Raw genomic sequence first — 25,888 nt, 5'->3', positions numbered from 1 at the left:
ATGGAGATAACAAAGGTTGCACTTTAAGAGGGGATCCTGCAGATATGGAACTAGTTAAAAGAAATTTGAAAATAATTGCGGAAGTAAGCAGGGTTGGAAACATGGTCTAAATTTCCTAAATCTGTGTTTTGGTTTCTAGAATATCACTGTTATTGTAAGCTCTGACAATGTCACATCCTAAACACTAACACACAGGATGCTTGAGTTTGTTATTATTAGGAAGGCAAGCATCCCAAGACTTGACCTTCAAGTTCAACTAGAGAAATAACAATTAGTCTTTGTATAGCATTATTTCTTTTTTACTTAAATTTGCCAGCTAGGGTTCAGTGGTAAGAGATTCAAAAGGTTGTGGGTTGAATGCCCACTACTGAGATTTAAGCACATGCCAGGCCTTTTGGTCAAGACATTAAACCAAGGCCTGATGTTCTTCTTGGGCAGTTGTATCTCTCAATTAAAATGCATTTATTTGCTATATGTAGGACTTTTCTGTGTACATATTTATTGGCAGTTGTGTTTTATTTTACTATACAGATCCCCATCAATTTATTGATACAGGAATAGGTCACTTGGTCAAAAGGTCTATTTCTGTTTTACACTGCAACATAGCTCAGGCCTCTCCACTTTGTTGAACTCTTTCCATAAATCTTTCTATTCCATTCTTCCTCATGAGTTTAATTAGCTTTCTCTTAAATGTATCTTTGTATCTAGCCTCAACTGTTTTCCGTGTGCTTGAATTAACCACCACATTAATTACTGAGTGTCTTCATCTACGTTCTGATCAGTGCCTTTTCAACATATACCGAGCTGGGAGACGCACTATATTCAAGTTCCAACACATCAAAAATAATAGAACAGGGGTTAGAAACATAGAAACATAGAAAACCTACAGCATAATACAGGCCCTTTGGCCCACAAAGTCGTACTGAACATGTCCCTACCTTAGAAATTACTAGGCTTACTCATAGCCCTCTATTTTTCTAAGCTCCATGTACCTATCTAGAAGTCTCTTAAAAGACCCTATCGTTCCCAACCTTTGCCATGGACCAATACCATTAAGCAAGGGGACTGTGACCCCAGGTTGAGAACTCCTGCCTTAGAACATAATGTCTTGAAAGCAAATGTGTTAATGGAAGTGCTTTTACTTTAATTGAAGCAAGCATTGTTCTTTACCGGACAAGGATCACACATACTGTGCACATTTCCATCATACCAACTTTGCAACACACAGCCACTTTCAAAGTCACTGGGATGAGTTGCACATTCACTGCATCAACCACTCAAGTAGGCAGGATCTGCACATTCACCGCCTCCCCCACACCCAACAATTTAATAGATCTTGGCAGTTGGCCCAGTCATATCGAAGGCTTAACATAAATGTTGCAGGCGTGCTCGTGAAAAATACAGAAAATCAAAACTATGCAAAAATACTTTTGAACATTATATTGTAAATTCAAATCTGAAAGTCTTAAAAAACTTTAAATGCACACAGTTTAAGAAATATAAACAAACATCAATTTATTTTTTAAACAAAAAAGCAGGCTTTTTCCACTGAGGCTAGGGGAGAAAAAAAACCTCAGAGGACATGGGTTAAGGATGAAGGGGGAAAAGTTTAAAGGGAACATTAGGGGGTGGGGCTTCTTCACACAGAGAGTGGGGTGAGTGTGGAATGAGCTGCCAGATGAAGTGGTAAATGCGGGCTCACTTTTAATATTTAACAAAAACTTGGACAGGTACATGGATGAGAGGATATGGGCTGGGTGCAGGTTGGTGGGACTAGGCAGAAAAATGGTTCGACATGGCCAAGAAATGCCAAAGGGCCTGTTTTGGTGCTGTAATATTCTATGGTTCTATGAAGCAGCACAGAGTTCTGAAGGAATTCAGCAAGTTGGGCAGCATTTATGTAGGGAAATGAACAGTCGACATTTCAGGCTAAAACCTGATTCTGAGTCCTGGATGAAGTGTCTTGACCCAAAATGTCAATTATTAATGTACAATGTCCTGTGTATGTTACTCAAAATGGCCTCTTTGGTTTGTTACAAGTAGGAATGTTTCTTTGTCGGATAAGTGTTTCTCTTGCCGTTGTTTCACTTTAGAATGGCTGATATGGTAATTGTATTCATTTGTTAATCAATGGGGAATGTTATTGTGTCTTGTGATGCTGGGAACTTGGGGGAGGGGTTTTCACGTTTTTTTTGGTGGGAGGAGAGTGCGGGAGGAAGGCGTCGAGGAAGGTGGACGTGCGCTGCACTGCTCGGAAGACCCCCGGGCGTGGTCCTAGGTGCGAAGATGTGGAGGTCGGAGGCAAGCGACGAGGGGTCAGATGGTTCGATGGTTGAGCTCCAACGAGTGCACTAAACAGACTGAACTTTGATAAGTTGGCGCCTTTTGTTTTTTTCCTTGTATATATATATATATATTGTATTGCCTACTACTCTTTTAATTTTAGTAAACCCTTTAAAGTGTATGTCATAATGGTATTTGTTGTGGGTTTGATACTGTTGGCGGGTGCGAGGCATAAACTTGATTCTCACAGCACCTGCGTGTACGGGAGGTGGGTTGGTGAGTGGCTGGATCTCCTTTTTCCCCTAGACATATACCAGCCTGCTGGGTAAGTTTTATATTTGTGGGGTGCTCGTCCCGGATTGGATTGTCAGGGGCTGTGGAATCGCGCAGGCAGCAGAGCGGAGATGGACAGAGATAAGATTTTTTGTTGGTGCCAGTTTGAAGATGTACCAGTACAGTACGCATGCGTAGGGAGCGGAGTGGATTTTCGAGTTTCGGGAGACGCGATAGTGAGGGGTTTAAGTTCGGTGAAGGGTATTGGGCAGGTAGAATTGGTAGCTAGACGGTGTGGTAAAGAGGTAGAGTCTAGCTGGGTGTTGGTTCGTACGAGTGCTGAAGTCAGGATGGTGGAACTGCCGGCGACGGTCAGTGTACCGGGGGAGCAGGGGCCGTGGGGGCTCCACTTCTACAAGGATGAGGCTGAGGAGACATCGGAGGAGGAGTTAGAGCTAGAGGTGGACACCAGAGAGGTGCCTGGCACTAGTAAAGGGAGGTGGGAGGAAGGAGTCGTGACTAAGCCCTGCTCCCCAGGTAGGGTGGAAGCCTCGGAGCTGGCAGCCGCACTTAATTCCCTGGTGCAGGTGGCCGAAAGGCCACGGCTGAAGCTGGGGGTGTTCTCCGGAGCCAAGCCTACTCCGGACAGGGAGGTGGACTATGAGACCTGGATCGAGCATACGTCCTTGATGTTAGAGGAGTGGCCAGGCTCAGAGGAGGCGAAGAGACAGCGTTTGGTGGGAAGTTTGAGGGGTTTAGCAGCCAAAACCGTCCGGGAGTTGAAAGCTGAGAAGCCTGGAGCCTCAGTGGAGGAATGCCTAGAAGTTTTGGAGGGAGCGTTTGGGTTGTCAGGGGAACCCTGGCTGCTTTTAGCGGAGTTCCAACGCCTGGAACAATGGAGAGGGGAAAAGCTCTCCGAGTACATACTTAGGATGGAGGGGATGCTCTCGGGGCTGCGGTGCTGGGGGGTAGTGAAGGCGACTGACGTGGCTAGCGTGAGGATGAGTCAGCTATTCAGTGGCTCTCTGGAGGAGGACAAGGTGACGTGGACTATCCAGCAGGCTTATAGGAAAGGTCCCCCTCCATCGTTTGGGCAACTGATTAGAGAGGTGCGAGAGGAAGAGAGAGCATTGGGGCGGAAAAGGGACGCGGGCCTACGGGAGCGATCCTCAGCGATACAGGAAGTGGTGACTGGGTGGAGGAATGACAATCCCCCGGGGAGTAGGGAACCCCCTTTGGAGGGGAGGGACAGGGGAGGTACCTACTCTCAGGGGCGATCAGTGCAGTGGATTGGGAGCAGGAGCCGTCCTGGGAGAGGAGGGGTGGCAGGCAGCGTGTGCTTTAACTGTGGGAAAGAGGGGCATTTCAGGCGGGACTGTGGAAGGCTGAGGGTGTGCTATAGCTGTGGAGAGGAGGGACACTTTAGGTGGGATTGTGAGAGACAAGGAGTCCCGCGGAGGACAAGCCCCCCTATGACTAAAAAAGGGAGAGGTGTCGGGAAACTTAGGAGAGGCGCAGTGAGGGAATGGACTGGAGCCTCTGGAGGAACACGTTACCAGAGATCAGCCGGAAGACCACCGGGTGCCCACGCCTCTATTCCGGATGGGCTGGTAGGACCCCGTGCCAGTGTGGGTCTACAGATAGAGGGAATTTACGCAAAAGCCGTTCTTGATACGGGATCGCAGGTGACCTTATTGTACCGGTCTTTCTACAATCAATATCTAAAGCATTTGCCCGTAACCCCATTTGACACCCTGCAGATTTGGGGTGTGAGCGAGGGTGACTACCCGTACGATGGGTACCTATCGGTGAGATTGGAGTTCTTGGAGGGCGATGTGGGAGTGTCGGAAGCTATTGAGACGTTGGTGTTGGTGTGTCCTGACCCGGTGGAAACCGGTGGTGCTGCCCTCCTGGGTGGGGACTAACTCCCCAGTTGTGCGACGGCTCCTGGGAGCTTGTAAGGAGAAAGGGGGGGAAGACTTTCTGGAGACCCTCTCGGTGCATCCAGTGTTTCGAGCAGTGTTCGCAGAAGGGGTTGCCTCCCAAGGGCTGGACCCGGAGTGTAAACGAGGGACGGTGTGGTGTACACAGGCGAGGCCCAAGGTGATCCGACCAGGGGAGGTAGCACTAGTGATGGGGACCCCCAGATTCCCAGGAGTGCCGACGGGAGAAGCCCTGTTAGTAGACACCCCAGACGATCTTGAAGGGGAGACACGATTTCCGGCGGGGGCGCTGGTGAGGCCTGAAGTGCAGAGACCAGGGGTGGTACATGCGAGGTGTATAGCTATAAGTGTCAGGAACACCACGGCAAGAGAAATCACCTTTAAGAGGGGAATGCCGCTGGCACATCTGTTCCCGGTGACGGTAATGTCTAGCACACCAGTGAGGACCCCTAACGGGGAGGGATCGGAGCATCGAAGGGAGCTGACTGCTGAAGCCTTTAACTTCGGGGATTCCCCTGTGTCGCCGGAGTGGAAATACCGGCTAGTGGAGAAGATGCTGAAGATGGAAACTGTTTTTTCTTGGGGCGAGTTTGATGTTGGCTGCGCCAAAAGCACTCGCCACACCATCCGGGTGACGGGTGACACCCCGTTCCGAGAGAGATCCCGGCGGCTGGCTCTGGCAGATGTTGAGGACGTGCGACAGCACTTGTGCAAGTTGAAGGAGGCCGGAATCATAGCTGAGTCTTGAAGTCCTTATGCGTCCCCAATAGTGTTGGCTCGGAAGAAGAATGGCCGAGTGCGCATGTGTGTTGACTACAGGACGTTGAATCGACGAACTGTCCCTGATCAATATACTGTCCCAAGAGTCGAGGATGCGTTGGCCTGCCTGAGCGGTGTGAAGTGGTTCAGTGTGCTGGATTTAAGAAGTGGGTATTACCAGATCCCGATGAGTGCGGCCGATAAAGAGAAGACCGCTTTTATCTGCCCGCTGGGGTTCTTTCAGTTTGAACGAATGCCCCAAGGCATATCCGGAGCCCCAGCCACCTTCCAGAGGCTCATGGAGAGAACTGTTGGGGATATGAATCTGTTGGAGGTGCTGGTGTACCTGGACGATTTGATAGTGTTTGGGTCGACTTTGGAGGAACATGAGGAGCGGCTGTTGAAGGTGTTGGGCCGGCTTAATGAAGAAGGGTTGAAGCTTTCCCTGGACAAATGCCAGTTCTGCAAGTCATCGATTAACTATATTGGCCATATCATTTCGCGAGAGGGAGTGGCTACTGATCCAACCAAGATAGAGGCCGTGACCACCTGGCCGAGACCCCAGAAAGTGGGTGCTCTGCGCTCGTTTTTGGGGTTCTGTGGGTATTACCGGCGATTTGTGAAAGGATACGCCAAAGTGTGTCACCCGTTGACTCAGCTGTTGTGTGGCTATCCCCCGGTGGGGAAGAAGAGGATGGGGAACCAGAGGCAGGACGCTGGAGGATACTGGAACCCGGCGGAACCTTTTGGCTCGAGATGGGATGATCAATGTGAAGAGGCGTTCCGATCTTTGTAAAGGGCACTGACCTAGGCCCCGGTGTTGGCTTTTGCCGATCCCCAGAAGCCATAGGTGCTGCACACGGATGCCAGCCGAGAGGGTCTCGGGGCTGTTCTGTACCAGGAGCATGGCAAAGCATTGAGGCCGGTAGCCTTTGTCAGCCGAAGCTTGTCGCCATCGGAGAGAAACTATCCCACTCACAAGTTGGAGTTCCTGCCACTGAAGTGGGCGGTGGTGGACAAGCTGGGCGATTACCTGTACGGAGCCAAGTTTGAGGTGAGAACGGATAACAATCCTCTCACTTATATTTTGACTTCGGCGAAGCTGGATGCCACAGGACATCGGTGGCTGGCGGCCTTGTCGGTATATGATTTCAGCCTGAGGTACCGCCCCGGAAGCAAGAATGTCGATGCGGATGCTTTGTCACGTCGGGAGCCGGGGGAACAGGAGAAGGACGAGGAGTGGGAGAGCGTCCCTGCCCCTGGAGTGAAGGCGATGTGTCAGTTTGCTATCACCGTGAAGGCCGAGGGAAGAGGGAGGCTGGAACGAGCCGTGGACCATTTGGGGGTTTTTGACGACGCCACACCCCTAGTTTACTGTGACCTGACCGCACTGGGGACTAAACAGTTGCCGGAACTGAGTCCGGGGGAAGTGGCAACTGCTCAGCAAAATGACCCGAGCATTGGCACAGTGTGGAGAGCGGTCGAGAAGGGGGATGGGGCGTTGGCTGAGAAGGCGAAACACCCATTCGTGCCTCTGTTATTGAAGGAGTGGTCTTGGTTGAAGTTAAAGAACAAAACCTTGTACCGGGTAACGACGCCTCCGGACCAACCCCGCTGTTGGCAACTGGTCCTGCCAGAGGAGTATCGCCAGGCTGTACTCCAGGCCTTACATGATGATTCTGGACACTTGGGGGTGGAAAAGACCTATGGATTACTCAAAGACCGGTTCTACTGGCCCCGGATGAGGGGGGACGTCGAAGAATACTGTAGGGGATGCCGTCGTTGCATCCAGAGGAAGACTCTGCCAGCATTGGCGGCTCCACTGTCGCACTTGCAGAGTGCGGGACCTCTGGACCTGGTATGTATGGATTTCCTGTCGATTGAGCCTAACACCAGCAACACCGCGAATGTCTCAGTCATCACCGATCATTACACTCGCTATGCTCAGGCATTTCCCACCAAGGATCAGAAGGCGACGACAGTGGCGAAGGTGTTATGGGAGAAGTATTTTGTGCATTACGGCCTTCCCAGGCAAATCCATAGTGATCAGGGGCGGGACTTTGAGAGCCGCCTTATCCAGGAATTACTGACTATGCTTGGGGTTGAGAAATCCAGGACTACCCCTTACCACCCACAGGGAGATCCTCAGCCAGAGAGATTCAACAGGACCCTGTTGGATATGCTCGGGACGCTGGAGATTGGGCAGAAAAGCAGGTGGAGTCGTCATATTGGACAATTGGTTCACTGTTACAATTGTACTCGCAATGATGCTACAGGGTATTCGCCCTATTATCTGATGTTCGGGCGGGAAGCGAGGTTGCCCATTGACGTGTGTTTTGGAGGTGGAGTGGGTGAATTTCCTGGGAAGTCCCATCTAAAGTACGTGTCCGACATGAAGAGGGAGTTACAGCGGGCGTACGAGTTGGCCGAGGCAGTGGCTACCAAACAAAATCAGAGGAATAAGATGCGGTATAATCGAAAGGTGAAGTTTGTACAATTATTACCGGGTGACCGGGTCCTTTTACGGAATTTGGGACTCCCTGGTAAGCACAAGTTGGCAGATCGATGGGCGGCCAGCCCCTATGTAATAGAGAACCAGATGCGGAACCTGCCAGTTTACTGGGTGAAACCTGAGGATGGAAAAGGGCCTATCAAGGTAATCCATAGGAATCACCTGCTGTCACTGGGTCAAGTGGTGCAGGTGGATAAGGAGCCCGAGTGGGAGGTTACGCCCAGTACAAGGACTCTGCGAGGGCGCGGAGAACGGGAAGAGCCCGCTGCTGAAGAGCGGGGACGGGTCCCTCACCCGGGAATGGCTACCGATTCAGAGGAGGACGACTCAGATGAGTGGGCCCTGTTCCCATTCGCTGGTGCTCCAGTACCAGGAGAGGAGGCTCCTGGCCCTTCCCATACTGAATTGGGTGAGAGGAAGGAAGGTCTTGAGGGTCAGATGGAGAGGCAGCCAACATTGGTGGGAGAGAAGGTGGAACCTGAGCGTGAGCCGGAGAGATCTCAGGTGAGGGAGGACCCCTGTGAGGAAGGGGCTGCGGGTCTGTCAGGTAGTCCTGCGGTGTCCGAGACAGTGGGTTTGCAGGTGACGAGGGAGCCCAGTGGGGCAGAAGGGGTATGGAGATCTCAGATTAGGCGCCCCCCAGAGCGGTTGACATATGTGGTACCGGGAGAACCGAGTGTGATTTCTACTGCTCTGGGTAGTTATGTCACTGCTTTCTGCACCTGGGTTGGGTTTTGTGTGTTGCAAGAAGCTTTGGGGAACTCTAGTAATGTCATGAGGGCATGACATTTGCTGGTGGGGAGAGAATGTACAATGTCCTGTGTATGTTACTCAAAATGGCCTCTGGTTTGTTACAAGTAGGAATGTTTCTTTGTCGGATAAGTGTTTCTCTCACCGTTGTTTCACTTTAGAATGGCTGATATGGTAATTGTATTCATTTGTTAATCAATGGGGAATGTTATTATGTCTTGTGATGCTGGGAACTTGGGGGAGGGGTTTTCGCGGGTTTTTTGGTGGGAGGAGAGTGCGAGAGGAAGACGTCGAGGAAGGTGGATGTGCGCTGCACTGCTCGGAAGACCCCCGGGCGTGGTCCTAGGTGCGAAGACGTGGAGGTCGGAGGCAAGCGACGAGGGGTCGAATGGTTCGTTGATTGAGCTCCAACGAGTGCACTAAACAGACTGAACTTTGATAAGTTGGTGCCTTTTGTTTTTTTCCTTGTTTGTATATATATATATTGTATTGCCTACTACTCTTTTAATTTTAGTAAACTCTTTAAAGTGTATGTCATAACGGTATTTGTTGTGGGTTTGATACTGTTGGCGGGCGCGAGGCATAAACTTGATTCTCACAGCACCTGCATGTACGGGAGGTGGGTTGGTGAGTGGCTGGATCTCCTTTTTCCCCTAGACATATACCAGCCTGTTGGGTAAGTGTTACATTAATTTCCCACCATAGATGCTGCTTGATTTGCTGCATCCCTCCAGCATTTAGAGTGTGCTTTTCAAGATCTCCAGCACCTGCAGAATTTCTCCTTAGCTCACATAGGCATTCCCATCTTTTGAAGCCAATGAAAATGACTTCAATAGATGTGAATGACTGCAATGTTCTGTACCTAGATCCCACACCACCAGGATCAGGAACACTTATTACTCTTCAACCATCAGGCTCTTGCGCCTGCATATTCCCTCAATTTCAAGCACAACAACCGTTAGCATGACACTATTACGGTTTGGGGTGTCAGAGTTCGGAGTTCAATTCTGGTGCCAATTGTAAGGAGTCTGTAGATTCACCCCATAACCACGTAGGTTTCCTCCCACAGTCCAAAGGCGTACCGGTTAGTAGGTTAAGTAGTCATTGTAAATTACTCGTGATTGGGCTAGTGTTAAATAGACGGATTGCATGGCCGCTTGGCTTGCTGGGGTGGAAGGACCTGTTCTGTGCTGTATCTCCAAAAATAAATAAATAAAGCGATGGAATGTGGACATCTGCAATTCCTCACTGGCACTGAACAGATAAGAAAAGCTGTAACGGAGTGACTTGTCAAACGGTGCAATATGGATATTACCAGGCTAAGTCAGGAGGAACTTGGAACAGTTCAGCACCAAAAATGCTGCCTATATCTTGCCCTTATTCACTTATCACAAGTAGAGATAAGGACCCACTGTCATGTAGCTGAAATTTGGAACTGCAACACTGGAAGGGAATTTGTGCAGTAATCTTTGCTTTGCATTTGACAAAACAATAAAGTGTTTCTGAAAAATCCCTGCAAAATCTGCCAATGAGACTGGGCTAACTGTTTACACATTAGTAGAAGGAAAGCCACTACTGTCCATGTCACTGCGATGGAAGCCACAGAATTAAGGAATTACACCAAAAGCAACAAAATGGAAATCATGGTAGAACATTCATCTACGGCAAAGAACTTTTGTATAAAACCTTCCTGAAACAGAAATTCATCCTATAGCCATTACAATTTTGCTCTATTCTGTAATCATTATATTGCAGCAACTAGAAATCTCATCTTATTTTTCATAAGACCTTTTTATAATTCATGCACATATTTAATCATTTTATTCCTGCATCTGATTATTACATATTTAATTAACTGTCCCACATCTGTTTGATCATTCTATGTTTAATCATTCTTATTTATGCACATGTTTAATGACATTCAGCCAACTGCAAACATATTTAAATAAATTTGGTCAACTAAAATATCAGAAAGATTTACGACTCACTGAATATTCAGTCAACAATCAAACATGAGGAAAATTGGTTTACCCTCAAATAATATTTTACTGTTGCTAAATATATGCCTCATTCAGCAACACCACTGTGTAAGTTTCGGCACTGCATCCTAAGACTTTCATGTTCAGATCTTGGGTCATATCTAATTGGGAAACCTCCCTTCAGAACATTTTTTCCCCAACTTTTTAGATCCAAACATAATAATTCATGTTTTGGGGAAATTCATTGAGGCTTTGAGTCCAGAATGATGCTTGGTTAGTTTGGCAAGGGGTTAAATCAGGCCCTGACAACTGCAGCAGCCCAGATTTGATCTTGATCTGGGGGATACTGTGTGAAGCTTGCATGATTTTCTTGTGACAACCTGGATGTTCTCGACTCCTCCCACGTCCATAGCTGTGCTGGTATGTTAACTGGGCAATATAAATTACCCCCTACCCCCCCAGCACAGGTTAGTGGCAAAGGAAACAGAGGGGAATTGATTGGCATGTGACAGAGAGCAGACAAATAAAAGGAGGAATGGTACTGATGGGATTGCTCTGCTGATGACACACATGGATGTCAAAGTCAGGCACACTCTTACATGCACAAATTCAATGACAAACTTGCAGCAGCTCTACAGGTACATAGCTACAGATACACAATGTTCATGAGGAAAAAATATTCATGATAGAACACAAGTAGAACAAACCAAAGTCCATTACAGTGCAAGATGGCCATAATGTTGCAATACTGAGGTAGTGATTAGCATTGTACAAGTTGGTTCATGAACTGAATGGCTGAAGGGAAGTAGCGGGTCTTGAACCTGGTGGTGTTAGACTTCAGACTTCTGTTCCACCTGCCTGATAGTAGATGTCAGAAAATGGCATAGCCCAGTTAGTGAGATCTTTGAAAGTAGATGTTACCTTCCTGAGCCAGCACCTCATACTGATGAATCCAATAATGGGGAGGGATCTGCCATGTATTGAGCTGAGTCCACTACTCGTCTGATGGGCCAGCTGGCCTTCTTATGTGTTGTTATGTGAAACAGAGTGATCAAACCGCATTTTAGATTATCAAGCTGCCTAGTAAAATTTCACTCCTGATATAATTCTGTTGAATTTTCCATAAGATCAGAAAACCATAGGAGCCGAATTAGGCCATTTGGCCCATTGAGTTTGCTCTGCCTTTCAATCATGGATGACTTCTGAGTCAGCATACTTGAGGATATATCCTGGGCCTGACATATTGACGAAATTACAAAGAAGGTACGACAGCTGCTATATTTCATTAGGAGTTTGAGGAGAATTGGTATGTCACCATAAGCACAAATTTCTACAGACATACCGTAGAGGACATTCTAATTGGTTGCATCACCATCCAATATGGAGGGGCCACTGCACAGGATCAGAAAAAGCTGCAGAAAGTTGTAAACTCAGCCAGCTCCACCATGAGTACTAGCCTTCTCTACATCTAGAACACCTTCAAAAATGTGGCATCCATCATTAGAGAACCCCATCACACAATACATGCCCTCTTCTCATTGCTACCATCAAAGAGGAGATACAGGAGCCTGAAGGCATATACTCAACATTTCAGCATCTTACCCTCCACCATCAGATTTCTGAATGGACAATCAACCCTTGAACACTACTTCAGTCTTTTTCCCTTTTTTTTGTACTACTTATTTAAGTCTCTCTTTTATATATACTTTTTATTGTAATTTATAGCTTTTGTTATTATGTATTGCAATGTACTGCTGCTGCAAAACAACAAATTTCTGCAACATATGCCGGTGATATTAAATGTGATTCTGACATAGGATCAGAATTAGGTCTTTCTGCCTATTGTATCCGCTCTACCGTTTGATTATTGCTGATTTATTTTTCCCCTCAACTCTATTCTCCTACTATCCCTCACACTAAATCATCGCTTTATATATAACCAGTGACTTGGTCTCCACAGCTGCCTGTGGCAATGAATTCCCCAGATTCACCACTTTCTGTCTAAAGAAGTTCCTTCTCATCTTATTTCTAAAGGAAGACCTTCTATCCTGAGGCTGTGCTCTCTGGTCCTAGACTCCCCCACTATTAGAAACATCCTCTCTACAATCACTCTCTCTTGGTCTTATAATATTTGATAAGTTTCAGTAAGATTCCTCCTCATTCTTCTAAGCTCCCAGCAAGTGCAGACACAGAGCCATAAAATGCTTCTCACACATTAATCCTTTCATTCCTAGGATCATTCCTGAAAACCTCCTCTGGACCCTTTCCAATACCTGCAGATCCTTTCTTAGATAGGGGCCCAAATTTGCTCACAATACTCCAAATGTGGTCTGACCAATTCCTTATAATGCCGCAGCATTACATTCTTGCTTTTACGTTCTCAAAATAAATGCTAGCATTGCATTTGTCTTCCATACTACCAACTCAGCTGAAAGTTAAGTTAAACTTTGGAGAATCCTGCATTGGAACTACAAGTACATTTACACTTCTGATTTCTGAATTTGCTCCTCATTTAGAAAATAGCCTTTACTTTTCTTCTTTCTACCAAAGGACATGACTATATACTTCCCTGCACTGTATTCGATCTGCCACTTCACTAATTCTCCTAATCTGTCCCAAGCTGTTCTGCAGATTCCGTGTCCTCAACACTACCTGCCGCTCCACCTATCTTTCGATCATCCACAAACTTAGTCATGAAGCCATCAATTGCATCATCCAGATCATTACCAAATCATGTTACCTATTTTTCCTGTGCTGTTATTAACTATGTATAATGAATGCAAAGTGAGCATTTATCTTCATCCTGCTTCCAATGATTTTGTTCTGATTTATGAAGCTGAACATGGAAGCAACCAACCTTCCGCTTTCTGATGGAGTTAAAATTTGGAAAGCTCTCAGCTGTGACCATTCCAGGCTTCTCTCACTACCATATCGTTAGTACCAACACACCAGACCTGATGGAATCTCTTGGTACACTGTTACGACAGCACTTGAAAAAGTTCTGATGCCAGAACATGACATGACATGGTGGAGATTGAGTATGCCTTTTGCTCAGTAACTACATGGTTGACCCATAGCAAGGAATAGAAAACTACCAAGATAATGAGTGTGGGCCTTTCACAGTGAGCACATCTTGAGAACAAATTAAGACACCTGTTAAACTTCAGCATGCTTTACTTAAAAATTCTTTGAAATATTTTGATGCAGAAAAGCAATAAGGGTGGCAGAGCAGAGCTTCTGCCTTCCCTCTCCAGCCACTCGTGTTCCATCCTGAACTCTTGTGTAAGAGTACATGCACGTTCCTCCTGTGACCACGTGGGTCTCTGCTGGATTCTCCAGTCTCCACCCCCATCCCAAAGGCACACAATTTCTAAGTTAATTAGCCAATGCAAACTGCCCCTGGCATGTGGGTGAGTTATAGACTCTGGGGGATTTCAATGGGAATTTGACGAAAATTATAGGATTATTGTGGCATTAGTTTAAATGGGGTCCTGATGGTTGGTGCAGGCTCAGTGGGCCCAAAGGTCAGTTTCACGGCTGCATGACTACATTCTATAAATACAAAAATTACATTTATTTAGTAGTTTAAGGCTACTAAAGGCAGCTCTGAACTGAAAATGGAGTATCAATTTTGTTCTCTCCTTTTCAATGCCAATGAAACAGGTTTCCTTTTACATTGGCATTCTAAGGACAAACCATTTCAGTCACTAATCAATTGTGCCACTAATTGGAAGTGACTGCATATTCTTCAACTACTAGGATAGAAAGCATACTGAGGTTGTTACTCTGTGTACACTGACTGCAGAAGGGAGAGTATCAGTTTCAGTCCCCAGGCTTTGTAATCCAATTCTTCGATTTGCACTAAACTGGGTTTTTTTTTACCCCTTCTGCTGCTGAGTGGTGGTATTTACTTGAAAATTTTCAAGTTTTCAGTTCTCCAAGAATTGCCCAGGAAAATTTGCAAGTAATCTCTGTTCATAAGGATTTTGAGGCTATCTTTCTGAAATTTCACAATACTGTTATATCATATTTCTGTGTGATTACCTAGGGTACAACAACTGTACAATACCTCAACCCAATCTTATATGGTTGCTTGAAGACTAATACTGTGAGGAATACTACACTCTAGATCACTTTGATCACAGGTTCCTGTGTTTTCTCCAAATGAGGACAGAAAATGATAGTGATCAGGAAACATTGCTGCCATTCGAGGATAGAAGCCAATTTATGGCAGTGCTCTTGGTCTTCTTGTCATGTCATTTAAAGGCTGGAGGAAAAAGTGTTCAGGATTGGTATCTCATACCACAGCAGTGGAATAAAACTTTGTTTGGATAATTTACCTTCAGGATATAAAAAAGAAATCTTGGCAGATTCAGATGTATAAATTTGCTTTATTGCAGTCTACAGGAGTAGAGTTGAAAAAATATATTTGAAAACAACGCCACCCTCATAGCAATGGAAAGGAAAAGGCAATCTAGTTATGAAAGAAACAATGGTTTCCTTTGGATTTATTTGGAAACACTAAGCTGTCCTGAAAGTTGTCAATAACGTTATTCATAACGAGAGAACAACACAATGCTGATTTGTCAAGTAGGTGTTTGTTGAATACATTTAAAATCAAGCATTGACTGTTTCTGAAATCTCAGAGTACATTAACAATAGTGAAAGAAATGCTGGAATCTATTATTAGGGACAAGGTAACAGAGTGCTTAGAAATCATAATATGACTGGGTAGAATCAACACATGAAAAGGATCTTATGTTTAATAAATGTGTTGGAGCTTTATAAAGATTGCAGCTGACAGGATAGATATGGGTAAACGAAAGGAGGTGGATTCAGATTTTCAATGAACAGTTGATAAAGATTTAAAAGGCATTGTATAAAATTAAATTGGTGATCCTTGCATGAACTGAGCATTGGCTAATAGGCCAAAGAAACACAATAAAAGGGACATTTTGATTGAAAGCACTGCAAATTATTGAGAAGTGCAAGGAGTGACGGCACTTGAACCTCAGCTGTTTGCAAGAGTTACTGTATGTACAGTGATGATACAAAACTGGATGGGAGGTTAAGCTGTGATGAGAATGCAGTGGACTACAAAAGGGCACTTACAGGAAAAGAACATGGATAATGTGGGGAATGATAAAGTTCTCCACCAGATGGAAAATAGAAGGAAAATAGTATCTTAGAAAGCTAAAATTGTGGGAAATGTTGGCAGAGTGAGGGATCTGTGTATTCTCATTGATGAATCACAGGAAATTAATATGTAGCCTCAATTACGTAAGTGAATAGAAGATGAATATGCACAGAGAAGAGTGCAAGAATAAAGATGACTTACTAATGGAGCTTTAAGAGTTGACACCTGGAGCACTCAGCATTCTGGTCTCCCCACCTAAGGAAAGACATCCTTGGATCAGATGGGGTTGAATAAAAAACTCAACCCACCTATTTTTAGAATAAGGAAATTGTCCTGTGAAGCAGAGGATGCCTGTATTCTCATTGGTTTAGAAGAACGAGAGGTGATTTCATTATGTGGCATAGTAATCTTTCCTGCACATTGGGAAGTCCAGAACAAGGGAACAGTCTGAGAAAAATGGATTAGTACAAAGAGAAATCTCTTCAATCGTTGATTGGGTAGCTTTGGAATTCTCCAATACATTATTTCTTCTCTTGGGTGCCTTTAGTGGTCACTGTTGGGTATGTGTTAATGAGTGGACAGCAACTGAGAGCAAGTCTAAACTTGCCAGTGTTAAATAGCCATATGACTCTTACACTACGGCTCACACATGTAACAAGGTGACAATGTAAGAAGCTCTCCTGTTTTGCTCATGGTGATGCCAAACTAGCCAATGAGCTGAGCAATTTCTTTGCTCGCTTCAGTAAGGACAATAAGGAACCACTGATGAGGGGATTAACATCGAAGGGAGGAACTGCACAAGGAGAGGCTTATACTCCATAACGTTAACGCATGTAGAGGAGTGGGACCAGACAGCGTACACGGACTGGTCCTCAGGGGCTGCGCCAACCAGCTGCTGGAAGTTCTAATGGATATTTACAACCTCTTACTGTCCCAGGCTATGACATAATACAAAGCAGCAACCAACATACCAATTCCCAAGATGTCAGTGACAACATGTCTTAATGACCACAGACCAGTGCCATAGTTATCAAATGCCTGGAATGACTGGTTATGCCCCATATGAAGAATGTACTCCCAGCTACCTTGGACCTGCAACACACACAAAATGCTGGTGGGACACAGCAGGCCAGGCAGCATCTATAGGAAGAAGTACATTCAATGTTTCAAGCTGAGTGCCTTCGTCAGGACCAGCATTTTGTGTGTGTTGCTTGAATTTCCAGCATCTGCAGATTTCGTCATGTTTACCTTGGACCTGCACCAGTTGGCCTACAAGGAATTATTTGCCTACAATAGATCAACTGGCGATGCCATTACTATTGCCCTTCATATTGTCTTGGAACAGCTGGAGCACAAAGACACCTACTTCAGGATGATATTCATTGATTACAGCTCGGCCTTAAACACCATTCTAGCAAACATGCTGACTGTTCGATTGGTGCAGGAACCACAACCTATCACTCATCATCAAGAAGACAAAATAAATGATAATGCACTTCTGGAAGACAAGAGGTCCCAAACAAGCCCCACTATTCACAAACGGCAAGGTGGTGGAAAGGGTCTCCAGTTTGGGGACTCACATCAAGGTCCATCAACACAACCTCAATAGTAGGGAAGGCACAACAGTGTCTATGCTACCTGAGGTGCTTAAGGAGAGTTAATCTGCCCTAAACTTTGTTGGCCAACTTTTATTGATGCAAGGTAGGAAAGATACTGACATATGGAGTGACAGCGTGGTACTCTAGCTGCAGCAAGACAGATCACAAAGCACTCCAGCACAGTGATTAGGACGGCTCAGCACATCACTAGGACTCAACTCCATGCCCGGAAACAATCTACAACTATCGATGCCTACAGCGAGCTTGCAACATCACCTCATCCCAGACACTGTCTTTTCAACCTCCTGCTATCAGATAGGAGATACAGAAACATCTTACCCAAGACAGTAAGGCTGAAAAGCAGCTTCTACCTGAGGGCTGTTGTGCAGTTGAATAATGCTACACCCCAGCTTACAGTGGCCTTTGAATGTTATAGACTATCAAAGCCAGTTGTTGCATGTAAATATGGGAACTTTTTTAAAAATGTAATTAAGCTGTCAGGCATACATTGCAGATAACGGGTTTACATGGACTGGAGTAGCACCCCACTCTTGTCATTCTGAACAACGACAATAAAGTTCTATTCTATTCCAAGTACTCATAAGTCATACTAATTATGTCATAGAAGAGCATCAATGGCCTATGCCAGCTCCAACAACAATCCTATTATAAACACAAGAAATTCTGCAAATGCTGGAAATCCAACGCAGCATACACAAAATGTTGGTGGAGCTCAGCAGGTCAGGCAGAATCTGTAGAAATGAATAAACAGTCAGCAATTCGATCAGAGACCCTTCTTCAGGACTCCATTAGCTGCCCCCTTAATATCCGTGGCAGCCCTGTTATTTTATTCGTCTTCATGTGCTTATCAAGACCCAATTGATTCTTTTGCCACTTACCTACATTAAGGAGTAACTTACAGGAGGCGGCTAACTTACCAGCACATCTTTGGAAGGTGCATGTAAACTGAAATACCTGGCAGAAACTTAGTGGTCACAAGGAAAACATGGAATCTCCACACAGATATTACCTGAGGTCTGGATTCAACCAGCATCCCTGGAGTTGTGAGGCAGGAGCGATAGATGGTGCACCCCCATGCTGCCCATGTTTAGCTGGTATTTTCAAGAGAATGGGAGGAAACTGGAGTAATAAGCCCTTTAAAGGAGAGGCCATATATTCCGAGTACTCCTTCAATTAATTCCATATATTCATTAGAATGTGTGAGTGATATATGACTGATTGTCAGCAGGAAAAAAACTTTATTTATGTCTCCCTAGTTCAAGTAGGCTTAACATTTTTATGTCACGTGTATTTCAAACACCTCTGTCAACGCTTTCATATAAATAATATACTGTTTCTTCGTGAACTGTTGGCAGAGGTCGAGGACGAGACTGTAAAGTCATTCACTTGTGTCAAATCATTCTTGTACTACTTCAGTAAATCTTGTATGCAAGGTTCTTAGTTTAGGTAAAGAAAGGAAAGGAACTTAAGAGAAGGAAATTTTACAGCAGCCTTGCTGGAAGAAATTTTACTGAAAATTATTTGCTTTGTTTTTGTTTTGCTGCAGACACTCTCTGGACATCTGCCCACTGATGTCAAGTAGAGGGAGTGTCCATTATGAGGATTGTTTGTGCGAAGATCAGGGGTGAGTTTATTCAGACCTGAAAGCCATTTGACAGTAGGTGCCCAGCTTGTGTCATTTGTACTCCTGGATTCAGGCGTGACTTCCTGGAAGTGAGCAGCTAAAACAGACAAGGCATAAAATGATTTAGGCAAATAGACTGGGCAAGAAGGTTGGCATGGGCACAAAGGGTTAAACGACCTATTTCTGTGATGTATGACTCTGTGAATATGAGTCTGAAAAAGCCAATTGAACTCCCACTATTGGATTTGAGCTTCTCCTTAGAACTGATGTCAGTAGAGTGATTAATTCAGAGAATATTTGATGGTCTCACATTTGGTAATAAAACTGCCATAATATTAGAAATATTCATAGTGAGGTTATTATTTTTTTCTGTACCACAGCTGCTTGTAACTCGGCAACCCATCCCCCATCACTGACATGTGGCTCCAGTTAGCCCATAGCCATTGTCCCAGTCTGAATTAGACAGTCTGTAACCTCAGGGCCCTATCTGACCCTGACCTGAGCTTCTGACCCCAAATCACCTCCTTCATCAAAACAGCTACACTTCCACCTCTGTAATGTCAGCTCCATCCTAGCTGAAACCTATATCCTGCTGATGTGCTTTTGTTACCTTCAGATTTACTGTCTGTGCATGTCTAACAATTTTACCATCCTTTATAACCCTGTTCTTATTCAAAACTCTGTTGCTTGTATTCTAACTCATCTCAAGTCTGCTGCTGTGATTGATGAACTGTATTTGTTCCTACAATAATTCTCGGCTATATGTCCAAACCCTCACAGAACTGAGTGTCACTTCCGCCAGTCCCACACCCATTGAGATCTCTGCGTTCTTCCAACCCAGGCCTTTGCGCCCATCTGCTATCTATTTTCCTCCACTATTAGAGCCCAGGCTTTTGTCGTTTGGTTTCAAATTGTTAACTTTCTGCCTACAGCTTTCCTATTTGCTTTCCTCTCTCTCATACTCTCTTAGCTTCTTAAGACCTACCTGAGCCAAGCTTTTCATGAACTATCTTTATCTTTGACATGAAATTAGATCTTTTTCATGACTATAAACATTTCTTCATTTACAAACGATTAAAAGATCCAAGAGGATGTAAATAATGACATTGTTTTAAGGGAAACCAGCTGCATTCATTATGGATTCGATAGATGCTTTTAGGGAGGCGATATTTCCATCAGGAAGTGAAATGGTGGGTCGGCAAGAACCAGACATATCGATAGACCGTTGATGCCACCCGCACTATGCTGATCCTGGTAAATCATTTTCTTTTCATTTTGATCACCAGTATTTTGTGCACGGCAAAGGAGGAAGAACAGAGCGAGATAAATCTTCAAGGTGTCTAATTGCTGCAAGGCTCAAGCATCAACATTCTCTAGCCACAAACTAAAATTTGAATGAAGACTTGAACCTTAGAAATCATTCCCAGCTGTACAATGTGATATTTCCATTTCACTAATGTATCTTGAGTGACATTAACCAAGCTTCGCTTTGAGCAATTTTCTGTTGTGGACTTAAAGTAACTAAGAACCAACTCAATCAGGCATTACATATCACCCCCTCAAGATAAACAGTGTTATGTATATGTATGTCTGTGGCTGCTTTAACCAGGTTGACATTGACTTTGCCCAGATGGGATGGGAGTAAGAGTCTGTCACTGTTGCATTACGATTGGCAGCAATGTAGAATAGTCACCTCATTTACATTCAAAGTGGCAACCCTGACAAATTAGTTGGGACCACACACACATACACACACACTTATCCCGATACACAGACACTACCTGTGCATGCACACATTCATGAAGGCACCACAGTGGATTCAGAGATTGGTAATGAGAGCAGTATTACTTCGACTGATTTTCATCCAGGCATGCAAAATCACTCCAGCTAAGATTACCTCCCCCCTCCCCCACCAACAATTGAATATGCATGCTTTACATTTGTGTGTACAGTCCCAGAATACATTGACTCACTATTGAGTAGTTTTCACACAATAAAGTTTTCATCTGCAAAGCCAATGTCAAAACTAATTGAGGTCAAAACTCTTCTAAACTTTTATGTTAATGCATTAACATTTCAGTCGAATAATAAAAATACCATGGAGACATTGCATAGCATTACAATCTCATTAAAAATAAGAAACAGAATTATTAAAAAGATTATCTTAACTGATAATGATATAACATTTGGAAGAGTTTGAATCACAGTCACTACATTTACCTTCCACCAACGAAAAGGGTCCTGTTTACTTTCAGTATCCGTTGAAAATCCAGCCTCTCTGTGAGGCCAGGGCTTGCTCCGGGTCCATTTCCGACAAAGACTATGCTGTGCTTCATGTCTGTGGAGAAAGAAACGGCTTCTGAATAGGGTGTTCTGATGCTTATTTTCTCCTCTTCCTCTAATGAATGCTGGTTAATATTTCACACTTGGGAGCCCAAATCCAATTTCACTGTTTGAGCCTAGACAGTTTTACCCGACACTTAATTCCAGCACTGGATCACAACAAAGATCCCAATAGAATGCAGTCTCCTTGGCTGAGATCAATTCTCTTAGTGCTGACCAGACCCGATTGGTACTTGGTTAATTTTTGGCACTTGTAAGGCAAAAAGCTTTGTTTACATGCTATCCAGACAGATAAGTATATCGAGGTACGACAAATGAAAAACAAAACAGAATATGGAATATAGTGTTACTGAGAAAGTACAGTGCAGGTAGACAAATAAAGTGCAAATGTTTAAAAAAGTGCAGAAATATCAAATAAGATATGTTGAAAGCCTAGAATAGATGGAAATAAGGATAGCACCAATTTTAGCAAGGAATGCATTTAAGCATAAAGTACAGTGCTGATTCTGATTTGGGTCTCTACTTTAGACTGAGAGTGAGAAGGGAGCAAGGGAAAGGGAATCATGATTGCAAAAAGGGGAAGGGCGAAGAGAGGGTGCAGGAAGCACCAGAGAGACATTCTGTAATGATCAACAAATCAAATTTTTGTAATTAAATTATCTTGTCTGGTATCTCAAGGCTGGGTATACTTGCATCCACCCCTGGCACTCCTCCTCTGCCACCTGTCCCACAACCCTCATGTGGCACTCCACCCCATCTTTCTCAACATTCTTTGCTCTCGCCTGATTTACAAACACTCTCTCTGCTCCACGTGTATATATACAGCAATGTGCATAAGTCGTAGGCACCCTAGCTATATATATATGCATCCAAGACTTCTGAACAATACTGTATCTCAAACCATAATGTTCATAAATCAAGGCCATTATCCCAGCTTCAATTCCAAAAGTGCATTCCATTATTGCAATTGAAGAAATACACATAAGTTGCGGGAGGAACTGAGCAGGCCAGGCAGCATCTATGGAAAAGAGTACAGTCAATGTTTCGGGCCGAGACCCTTCATCAGGACTGGAGAGAAAAAGATGAAGGGACAGAGTAAGAAGGGTAGGAAAGGGGAGGAAGAAACACAGGTGACAGGTGAAACTGGGAGGAGGGGAGGGGTGAAGTAAAGAGCTGGAAAGTTGAATGGTGAAAGAGATACAGGGCTGGAGGAGGGGGAATCTGACAGGAGGGGGCAGAAGGCTGGAAGAAAGAGAAGGGGGAGGAGCACCAGAGGGAAGTGATGGCCAGGTAAGGAGAAAAAATGAGAGAGGGAGATGGGAATGGAATGGTGAAAAGAGGTGGGCTTTATGGGAAGTTTGAGAAATCGATGTTCATACAATCAGAATCAGATTCAGTTTTATTATCACCAACATGTGACGTGAAATTTGTTAACTTAGCAGCAGCAGTTCAATGCAACACATAATCTACCAGAGAGGGAAAAAATAATAATAATAAATAAAATAAAACATAATAATACATAAACAAGTAAATCAATTATGTGTATTGAATAGATTATAAAAAATGTGCAAATACAGAAATACTGTATATTAAAAAAGGTGAGGTAGTGTCCAAAGCTTCAATGTCCATTTAGGAATCAGATGGCAGAGGGGAACTACCCAGATGGAATATATGGCATTGCTCCTCCAACCTGAATGTGGCTTTATAGTGACAGTAGAAGAGGCCATGGACTGACATGTTGGAATGGGAATGGAAAGTGGAATTAAAATGGGTGACCATTGGGAGATCCCACTTTTTCTGGTGGATGGTAAATAGATGCTCAGTGAAGTGGTTTCCCAATCTATGTCGGGTCTCACTGATATACAGGGGGCCAAACTGGGAGCACCACATACAGCAGATGACTCCAAAAGATTCACAGCTGAAGTGCCCCCTCACTTAAAGGACTGTTTGAGGACCTGAATGGTAGTGAGAGAGGAGGCATAAGGGCAGATGTAGCACTTGTTCCACCTGCAATGGTAAGTTCAAGGAGGGAGATCGGAGGCAAGGGATGAATGGACCAGGGAGTTGCGTAGAGAGCGATCACTGCGGAAAGCAGTAAGTGGGTGGTAGGGAAAGATGTGCTTGTGATCCCATTGGAGATGACGGAAGTTAAGGAGAATTATGTGCTGGATGTAGAGTCTGGTAGGGTGGTAGGTAAGGGCAAGAGGAACCTTATCCCTGGAGGGGTGGTGGGAGGACAGGGTGAGGGCAGATGTGCGTGAAATGGAAGAGATCTGGTGAGGGCAGTGTTGATGGTGGAGGAAGAGAAGCCCCTTTCTTTGAAGGAGGAGGACATCTCCTTTATTCTGGAATGAAAAGCCTCATCCTGAGAGCATATGCGGCTGATACGGAGGAATTGAGAGAAGGGGATGGCACTTTTACAAGTAACAGGGTGGGAAGAGATATAGCTGAGGTAGCTGTGAAAGTTTATAATAGACATCAGTAGATAAGCTGTCTCCAGTGATAGAGACAGAGAGATTGCAAAAGAGAAGGAAGGAGTGGGAAATGGACCAGGTAAACCTGACGGCAGGGTGGAAGTTGGATGCAAAGTTGATGAAGTTGAGGAGTTCCACATGGGTGCAGGAAGCAGCACCAATGCAGTTGTAGATGTAGTGCAGGAAAAGTGTAGAACTGTCACCAGTGTGGGCTTGGAGCCTAGACTGTTCCAAGTAACCTCCAACCTGATTGCATAAACATCGACTTCTCAAACTTCTAGTAATGCCTCCCCTCTCCACCACCATTCCCCATTCCCTTTTCCATCTCTCACTTTATCTCTTTACCTGCCCATCACCTCCCTCTGGTACTCCTTCCCTCTTTTCTTTCTTCCACGGCCTTCTGTCCTCTCCTATCAGATTCCTCCTTCTCCAGCCCTTTATCACTTTCACCAATCAACTTCCCCGCTCTTTATTTCATCCCTCTTCTCACTTCTCGGTTTCACCCATCACCTTGTGTTTCTTCTTCCTCTCCCCCCACCTTCTTACTCTGACTTCTCATCTTTTTTTCTCCAGTCCTGATGAAGGGTCTCAGCCCAAAACATCATCTGTACTTTTTTCCATAAATACTGCCTGGCTGGCTGAGTTCCTCTAGCATTTTGCGGGTATTGCTTGGATTTCCAGCATCTGCAGATTTTCTCTTGTTCATGATTGCAATTGAAGAATCTGGTTCTCCTTTTCAGCTATGATGGGTGTAGATAGGGTAAACATGCGGGTTTGATTTCAACATTGAAGAGAAATCTGGATAAGGGGTATGGAGGGCTATGGTCCAGGTGCAGGTTGATGGGACTAGGTAAATTAATAATTCAGTACGGAGCAGATGAGACAAAGTGCCTGTTTCTGTGCTGTAGTGTTCTATGGCTCTATAACTGTCTCCCTTTTTCCTCTGATCTTTACGGGGGATATCATTATGTTGCTTCCAACTTGTGTGACATCCCAGGTCCAGCCTGATCCCTGCTTAAGTACCATCAGACCATTTTGCTTCTAATGAATGAGTGTAGCCGTAATCCTTTACAAACCTGGGCACGTTGGACACCCGGCTGATCTAATGACTTTTCCACTGCAGGCTCATACAAATCACAGCACAGAAGGTTGAGAATGATTTTCTACTGTAACAGAGCTGAGCTGGAAGTGCCTGATGGATTAGTGCAGTCAGGTGTTCTCCCTAACCATTCTGTACCTGACTAGGGAGAACTGAACACTCTAGCCTATAATGAAATTAACTATTTTTAAGACCTTCAGCAATTGATCTGTGGTCACTTAATAGGGAACTCTCAGAAGAATCTAAAACCACATTGAATGCTTCCAGCCTTCTGTTTGATGGATTCGGTAGTAACACACGAAATGTTGGAGGAAATGAACAGGTCAAGCAGCATCTATGGAAAGGAACAAACAGCAGTGTTTCAGGCTAAGGCTCTTCATCGGGACTGGAAAGGAAAGTGAAGAAGCCGTAACATAAAATAAAAGTAGCGATTATTCCGAAAGAATCAAGATTCAGTAGTTCTACCAACTGGCACACACACAAAGTACATCAAAAGTACAGCTTTTATGATTCAGGTGGATGAGCCCGTGAGTGAGAGCCAGAGCTATGCCAACTAGAATTGAAAGTGCAAAACATTGTAGATTCTGAAATAAAAACCAGAGAACGGTGGAAATATTCAGCAGGTCAGACGGCATCTTTGAAGAAGAAACAGAACCTCAGGCATACTCCCTACACGATTCTCATGGCCACATTCGTTTTCCGTGGCCACGCCGTCACATTTATTCCGTGAAGTGAAGCAGCGACAAGTAGTTACTGGGCCTCAGGAGACAAAACCTGAAGTTCAACCCTAGACTGTTCTGACGGGCTTTCAACATGCAGTGTCAAAGGCTTTCTACAACTGCTTCTGACATTTTAAAGTTAAAATAGATGCGTATAATTAAAACACGTAATTATTCACTTAAAATATATCTGACATCAATTAATTAAAACATGAATAAACAAAAACTGAAAGAAAAATACATCAAACAATCTCTTTTCAAACTCGGCAACTGAGAGCTGTTCAAAGGAGAACTGTTCTATCAGCTCAGGACTCAGAGCCCGAAGGTGCACAGGATGTCATGTGGGCTGGTGAATGGCACCTCTCCCCCAACGC

At 44.6% G+C, this 25,888-nt stretch overlaps 1 protein-coding gene across 9 annotated transcripts in view; it reads right to left on the bottom strand.

The window, feature by feature from the left end:
• sema6bb (sema domain, transmembrane domain (TM), and cytoplasmic domain, (semaphorin) 6Bb) overlaps positions 1-25,888 on the bottom strand; it is a 617,098-nt gene that overhangs the window by 265,463 nt on the left and 325,747 nt on the right. For all 9 annotated transcript variants that reach the window (XM_059991587.1, XM_059991586.1, XM_059991588.1 and 6 more), the window contains one exon: positions 21,100-21,217. In XM_059991587.1, the coding sequence (XP_059847570.1) occupies positions 21,100-21,217 (118 nt within the window). The remainder of the gene's footprint in view (positions 1-21,099; positions 21,218-25,888) is intronic.

The sequence above is a fragment of the Hypanus sabinus genome, chromosome 16 (genome assembly GCF_030144855.1).
Source record: "Hypanus sabinus isolate sHypSab1 chromosome 16, sHypSab1.hap1, whole genome shotgun sequence".
NCBI classification, from domain to species: domain Eukaryota; kingdom Metazoa; phylum Chordata; class Chondrichthyes; order Myliobatiformes; family Dasyatidae; genus Hypanus; species Hypanus sabinus.
The sequence above is the reverse complement of the archived record's forward strand: the minus strand, read 5'-3'. Positions and strand labels throughout refer to the sequence as shown.